The 7,947-nt window shown below is 42.9% G+C and overlaps 1 protein-coding gene across 13 annotated transcripts in view; it reads right to left on the reverse strand.

The window, feature by feature from the left end:
- The window catches only part of LOC122552880 (girdin-like), a 402,403-nt gene that overhangs the window by 379,052 nt on the left and 15,404 nt on the right, over positions 1-7,947 (reverse strand). For all 13 annotated transcript variants that reach the window (XM_043696008.1, XM_043696001.1, XM_043696009.1 and 10 more), the window contains exon 3: positions 2,637-2,745. In XM_043696008.1, the coding sequence (XP_043551943.1) occupies positions 2,637-2,745 (109 nt within the window). The remainder of the gene's footprint in view (positions 1-2,636; positions 2,746-7,947) is intronic.

Below are 7,947 nucleotides of genomic sequence, written 5' to 3' on the forward strand. Positions count from 1 at the left end.
CCATGCGGGTGCCTATGGCTACTCCTTTTGTTTGGAGAAAGTGGGAGGATTGGAAAGAAAAGTTGTTCAGGGTGAGGACCAGTTCGGTCAGTCGAAGGAGGGTGTCGGTGGAAGGGTACTGGGTGGTACGGCGGGAAAGGCAGAAGCGGAGTGCTTTGAGTCCTTCGTGATGGGGGATGGAGGTGTACAGGGACTGGGTGTCCATGGTGAAGATGAGGCGTTGGGGACCGGGGAAGCGGAAATCCTGGAGGAGGTGGAGGGCGTGGGTGGTGTCACGAACGTAGGTGGGGAGTTCTTGGACTAATGGGGACAGGACCGTGTCGAGGTATGCCGAGATGAGTTCGGTTGGGCAGGAGCAGTGACTCTTCCTCAAAATGATAGAAGATAGGAAAAGGTGAGAGGGTGAAGGGTAAAGCAAGTGAGCTGATAGGTGGAGACAGAAAAACTTAAGCAGAGAAAAGGATTGTGGATAGTAAGCCAGGCAAGGAGATAAAGCTGGTAATGGGAACAAGTGGGTAAGGTTGGTTGGGTGGCTGAAAGCAGCCCATGTTATGACAGGGCCTGGGGTGTGGAGGTGGATAAAGGACATGGAAGTATTTTGGCTCTAATATTGAACTGTATAGAGATTCAAAGGCTTAGATTCTCAAGTGGATGAGGAGATGCTATTCTTCCAGCTTGGAGTAAGCCTCAAGTGGATCATTCCTGCAGGCATGAGGCAAATATGATGTGAAGTGGCAGGAAACTGGAAGCTCGATCATCTTTATCAAATGAGCTTGGATGCCCTGTAAAGCAGGCATCCAGCCTGTAATTCATGTCTCCAATGTAGAGGAAAGCACATTGAGCAGCAAATACAGTTGACTAGCTTCAGTGAAGTAGTGGTGAATCACTAATTTCACCTGGAAAGGGAGTCTAGAGCCTTAGATAAAGAAGAGGTAAACAGCAAGTGGTGCATCTTCTGTAATTACACGGGAATGTGCTGTGAGGAAGTGCTGGGAATGGACGAAAGAATCAGGGTGTCCCAAAGGAAACAGTCCATGAAATGTTGACAAGGGAGGGGAAAGTGTGTCTGGAGTTGACAGAAATGACAGTCTATGATCCTTTGGATGCAGACGTTGGTAGGATGGAAGTGAAGATTGGGGGATTGTATTGGTGTTCTGGGAGCAAAGGAAAAGGGGTGTGGACAAAAGGATGGAAAAATGGTCAGAACACAGCCTGGGGCCCCATTAACCACGGTGATAGGGGATCCTTGGTTGAGGAAAATGGTGGATGTTAGCAATCCCACCCGTTGGAGAATGAGTCATCACCCAAACAGATGCAATAGAGAAACTGGGAGAACAGAATGGAGTCCTTACAGGAAGCAGGGCATGAAGATGCATAACGAAGGTAACTGTGGGAATTAGTGGTTTGCAGTGGATATCAGTGGTCAGCCATGGATATCAGTGGTCAGCCTATCCCCAGAAATACAAAGATAGCATATGGGAGCAGTCAGGTCGACCAGATGAAAGAGAGCAGGATGGAATTCAATGGAATCAAAAAGATTTAAAGAAGAGGCACCCATGTCATCAATGCACCGAAGCAAGATTGTGGGGAAGGACCAGAGTAGGATTGGAACAAGGAATATTCCATGCACCCCACAAAGAGAGGGGCATAACTGGGGCCCATGCAGGTAGTCAGAGCCACATCCTTCGTTTTTGTAAAATCAAGGGAGTGAAAGGAGACCATTTTTTTTTTTAAAACTGAAAAATTGTCTAACAGGGTTTAGACGCCACTTGGATTGGAAGCAAGCAGTGGCCCAGTGATGTTACCACTGAGTTAATAATCCAGAGTTCCAGATTAATATTCAATAACACTATGGCAGCTGGTGAAATTTAAATTTAATTAAGAGATATAGACTCTCAAAAGCCAGTTTGTGATCATACCACAGAGCTACCATTGAATATTGTTAAAAACAAACTCATCTTTGGAGTTCCAATTCAAAGTGTTGCCATCCCAAAAACAAGCACATGCTAAGTGCAATATTAATAACATAAAAAGTAAGTGGTCTGTGATGGAAGAACTGTGGAGACTCAAACTGAGTTTCATGTCAAGATCACATATCACTGGATTCAAGCAAGCAGCTAAAAATTAAAAAAAAGAGAATTAGCATCCTACAAACAACACTTTTGTTGCAACGATAAAAAAATTCCTAGCCGAGTTTGAGGAGAAGCTATTATATCACTGGAAAAGAAGGTTACGAGGGAAAGATGATAGAAATTATGAAAAGCTAGAAAAGAAAAGTGTGTCTCTGGTTGATGCATTTGCAAAGAGCAAAGTAAAGTTTAATCACCATAAAATTGAGAAGTTCGAAGAAGCCACAATCTTAACACCAATTTAAACAATGAAGTAAGTCTTGGAGTAATGTGCCAAGAATGTGACAGCAAATCAGGTTATTTTTACTTCCCCAATTTTCTTTTGGGCAGAAAGCTTTATCCCAAGAGGAGACAGATATTGTAGGAGTTTTAAAAATTGAATACCGTTTGCATAGTTCCAAATACGTACATGATTGGTAAAATGGATAAAACACTAGCAATGGAAGGAGACCCAAAAATAAGATACATTTGAATGAAAGCAGAAGATTTGCTTAAATTACCACTTACCTGATAATACAATTTAATATGATGCACCAAACTAGATAAATTTTGAATTCGGAGTGACAAATCATTGTTTATTTCCTTGTTTAGTCTTTGATTTTCTGATTTAGGGTTACTGAAAGACAAAATAACACAAAATTAAGGTTAAATATTCTGCTTGGACAGAAAACACTAAACACGGCCAGCCATCATACTTCCTTGATAGTTTTTAAAAACAGGAACAAATTAGAATTGCCAGAGAAAGTAAGAGTGTGGATAGAATATTGACAATACAAAACTGCTAAAACACTGGAAGAATTAATTCCAATCACATTTGAAAAATCATAATCTAATCATGCACATTCAGAATCACTTCATGAAAAGATGGAGGGTCTTGACTAATTTAGCATTTTAAAAGAATGTCTCAACCTGCATGGATAGAGGGGAACCAATGGGCATTTTGTTTTCGGGTTTCCAGGAGGAATTTGACAAGGTACCTCAAAAAAGGTTGTCATAAATCGGAGCCCATCATAGTGGAAACACAGATGGAGAATTCACTAATGGGTAGGAAACAGAATGAGGATGAAGTGTTCTTTTTCCAAGTTACTGACCTGTAACCAGTGGGGTTCAACAAGGACGAGTGTTGGGACTACAACTGTTTACAATACATACATGAATTTAGAGAAAGAAGTGTACTGTAGCCAAATTTGAACACAACACGAATATGGAAATGCAAATCTCCCATCTTGTCTAATTGAGAGTTTTAAAGAAAAGAAACCACTACCTTTTCCCCTTCATTCATTACTGACCCATTCCATTTCTATCAATTTCCAAATATGATGAAAGACCATTAATCCGTCAAAGTTAACTTTGTTTTTGCTCCACATATAGACCTGCTGGGAATTCCCAACATTTGTTTCAGATACAACAGATATCAAATGTCATTATTATTGGAGTACAATATCATCCAATACCATAAAGCTTAAATAACACAGTTTAGTACAATAGTTGAGATAATATAAAATTTACCACACGACGTGACAGTTTTTAAAAAAAAAAATTTAGAGGAACCTCAATTATCCTAACATCAGATTATCCAAAGGGGATCTCAAGGTCCCGACAGAAAAATATCAAAGAGCGGTTTCATCCCTGATCGCATCTTTTGTTTACATGTACCATGATTAGAAATGAACACGGCTCACTAAAATGCTGCCAAGAATAATCTTGGACAGTCCAGGCACAGTCTCTAAATGATGTCTGTCTGTGTCTCTCTCTCTCTCTCTCTCTCTCTCGGCATGGTGGCACAGTGGTTAGCATTGCTACTTCATAGTGCCAGAGATCCAGGTTCAAATCTGGCCTCTGGCAACTGTGTGGAGTTTGCACATTCTCCCTGTGTCTGCGTGTGTTTCCACCGGGTGCTCCGGTTTCCTCCCATAGTCCAAAAATGTGTAGGTTAGGTGATTTGACCATGCTAAGTTGCCCGTAGAGTTAGGTGAAGGGCTAAGTGTAGGGGAATGGGTCTGGGTGGGTTGCTTGCTCTTCGGAGGGTCGGTGTGGGCTTGTTGGGCCGAAGGGCCTATTTCCACACTAAGTAATCTAATCTAATCTCTCTTGATTTCTACGCAGGGGTGAACCCTGAATCCCCCTTCCCCAGATAATCTCTCCAACATTGCCCTTATAGGGCAGAGGTGGAACCTGTCAAAATGTCATGTGCATGCGGGCTCTATGGAAACTTACCCCGCAGAGGCAGCAACTCTGGCTGCCGTGGGGGAACGGGGTGGACAGGGGTGCAGGCGGTGGAGTTGGATAGGGTTGGAGCAGATGGTAGGTGGGGATGGATGGTGGGATGGAGGGATGGTGGGGTGGAGGGGTGGAGGGTGGGGGGGGTGGGGCAGGGTCTCACATGCATTGTGCTTTTGCCGAGTCTCCTAAAATGGGGAGCAGAAAACTCCGAGCCCCAGAGGAAATCAATTAACCGAATAATCAATTATCAAAACGAAAAATAGTGCCACCCCCCCACCAACTCATTCAGATAAGAGGTTCCTCTGTATACTGCTGAGTCTAAATTACTGAATTGTCTGATTATTAATACATTTATTATTAAATGAATGTTTTCAACCATTAATGCTTTAACTGTTACTATAGGCCTAAAAGGCTTTTACTTTAAAAGGAAATTCTTGCAAGCTGAACAGTGGATTCCTTGGAGGATGATTCGATTTTAACTAACTTCTTTTGTACAGTCATTACAAACTCCCAGTGGTTTCCCTCATCTCAAAACTACAAAATATCGTACATTGATCAAAAGGTTCCCTAGCAACTACACTGCAGTTAACAAAGAGGAAGCCTAAACTAACCAATTTAAAAATGGACAGTGAAGTCATAACATTGATGAGGAAAGTCAACACTTCATTACCTTGAAGTGGTATTTCAGTGTTAGACATGTAATAGAACAAGGATATTTGGTAGAGCAAAGTATTGACCTTCTTAAAATTGCTAAACTAATCTATGTTTGTAAACTTGAAGTATATTATCCATGAAATATATTTCAAAGGGATTTAGTAACAAAACTAGGCATCAACAGGGCAACATGACCGTTATATTCAACTACAATCTGTAACCTCATGGCCTGGCATATTACCTACTCCACCATCAAGCCAGGGGATCAATTCAGTAGGTCTGGCAGCATCTGTGGAGAGGCAGAGTTAACATTCAGTGAGCCTTCTTCAGAACTGATGGCAACTAGGGAAAAAAAATAGTTTTTATGCAGAAAATAGGTTGGAGTGTTGGGGGATAAAAGAGCCAGAGAGGAAAAATAATTGGACAGAAAGGAAGAGTGGATAACAAATCAGCTTAGGAGAATGAATGGCTAACAATGGATTGTGGGTAGTAGCAGATCGTGTGATAACAAGGCCTGGTGTGTGGGGGTTGGGATAAGGACACAGAATGTGCCTCAAGCCCTAAAATTGTTGAACTCTATGTTAAGTCCAAAAGGCTGCAAAGTTCCCAAGCATAAAATGAGCTGCTTCATCCAGCTAGCGCCAAGCTTTGCTGGAGCACCGTAGCAAGCCACAGACAGTAATATTGGTCAGCGAACGAGGTGATGTGTTGAAGACAACCAGAGTGTTTTTTTGCAGACAGAACATAGGTCTTCTGCAAAGCAGTCACCCAATCTACACTTAAACTCGTCTACTGCAATGTGGTCTCCTATAACATTGCGGAAATTGAGGTGCAGGAAAGGCACAGCTTCGCCTGAAGTGCGTATCTGTATATGTGTCCAGGTGAGATGTGTTGGGAGTGAAGAAGTGGACCAGGGTGACCTAGAGGTCCCTGTGAAAGGCTGACAATGGTAGGGAGGTGAATGTGTGTCTGATGATGGCATCCTGTTGGAGGTAGTGGAATGACAGCTAACGATCTTTTGGATGTGGATGCTGGTCAGACGGTGTGTGAGGACAAGGGAGACCCTAATGCAGTTGTGGGAGGGAAGGGGTGGGGGCTGAGGGCTGAAGTGCAGAAGATGGGTTGGACTCGGCTGAGGGCCTTGTCAGTTACAGGGCATGGAAATCATTGGTTGAGCAACAGGTGGACATTTCAGAAGTCCCCTTTTTAAAGCTGACATCATCAGAACAGATGCGACAGAAAAACGGGAAAAATGGAACAGGAAGCAGGATGTGAGAATGTATAGTTAAACAGTAACTGTGGGAGTTGGTTGCTTTGTATTGGATATTGGTGGCCAGCCTATCCCCAAAAATGAAATCAGATGTCGAGGAAGGGAATGGAGGAGTCAGAGATGGACCAGGTAAAAATGAGAGCGCAGGGTGGAAATTGGTGGTAAAATTGATAAACTCTGCCAATTCTGAACAGGTGAGGGAAGCAACACTAGAGAAAGTGTTATCAGTGATAGCCAGAAAAGGACTGGAACAAGGAATGTTGCATATAACCCACAAAGAGGCAAGCATAATTGGAGACCATGTGGCTATCCATGGCCACCCCTTTAACCTGAAGGAAGTGACAGGAATTAAAAGAAAAGCTGTTCAGGGCAAGGATAAGCTTGGCCAGGTGAAGGGTGGTGGCGGACAGGATGGTTCACCAGATCAAGTAATGTTAGTGACCATAACGGACTCAATGGTTTGATGTTCCATGGAGGGGTCATGGTTCAAGGAGAAAGTACCTGTGAGCTGCGATCAGCCTCTGCAATGTAGAGGTCAGTCCACAAGACAAAAAACTGTACCACTCTTGTCAGCAAACTTAAATCACCAAGTCAGAGTTGGATTTGTTGGCAGCGTACAGTCAATTCAGAGAGATATGTTGGAATGGGTGAAGCAGGCAGAGAAATTGAGGTGACCAATGCCATGTCAACAGTTCTCAAAGAAAAGGTAAAGTGCAGTAAAATGCCAAAGGGAGGGAGAGCGTTGGAGCTGGGTGAAGGGATCTGTAGGACAGGGAGAGGACTCTTGTCCAAAGAAAATGGGCATGGAGGCAAAGGTATCAAAAGAGGGAGATCATGCCTCACAAATTTGTTAGAATTCTTTGAAGAAGTAGTGACCAGGAAGGTTGACAAGTGCAGGGCAGTATACTTGGCCTATATGGATTGCAGTAAAGCCTTAAGGTTCCACTTGGAGGCTGTTCTGGAAGGTTAGATCACATGGAATCCAGGACGAGCTGGTAAATTGGATACACAATTGGCTTGATGTTAGGAAGCAGAGGGTAATAGTGGACAGACTTATCAAACTAGAGACATGTGACTAGTGAAGTGCCTCTGGGTTTGGTGCTAGGCTCATTGCTGTTTGTTGTCAATATCAACGATTTGGATGAGAATATACAAGGCACGATTAATAAGTTTGCAGATGACACTAAACTAGGTGGTATCACAGTTAGTGAGGAAGGTTATCAAATTGCAGCAGGACCTTGATCACCTGGGGAAGCAGGCTGAGAAGTGGCAAATGAAGTTTAATATAGATAAATATTTGCATTTTGAATAGTCAAATCAAGGTAGGAGTTTCATGGTGAACAGTAGGGCCTTAAGGAGTGCCGTGGAACAGAGATCTTGGAGTTCAGGTGCATGGTTCTCAGAAAGTGGAGTCATTGCAGGGTAGTGAAGAAAGCTTTTGGCACACTGACCTTCATCAGTCAGGCAAAATAGAGAAGTTGGGAAGTTATGTTGCAGTTGTACAGGACATTGAGGCCGCACTTGGAGTATTGTGTTCAGTTTTGGTCACCTTGCTACAGGAAGGATGTCATCACACTGGAAAGAGTGCAGAAGAAATATAAAACAATGTTGCCAGGACTCAATGGTCTGAGTTATAGGGAGAGGTTGAACAAGCTAGGACATTTTTTTTTT

This window comes from Chiloscyllium plagiosum, chromosome 9, assembly GCF_004010195.1.
Source record: "Chiloscyllium plagiosum isolate BGI_BamShark_2017 chromosome 9, ASM401019v2, whole genome shotgun sequence".
Taxonomy (NCBI): Eukaryota; Metazoa; Chordata; class Chondrichthyes; order Orectolobiformes; family Hemiscylliidae; genus Chiloscyllium; species Chiloscyllium plagiosum.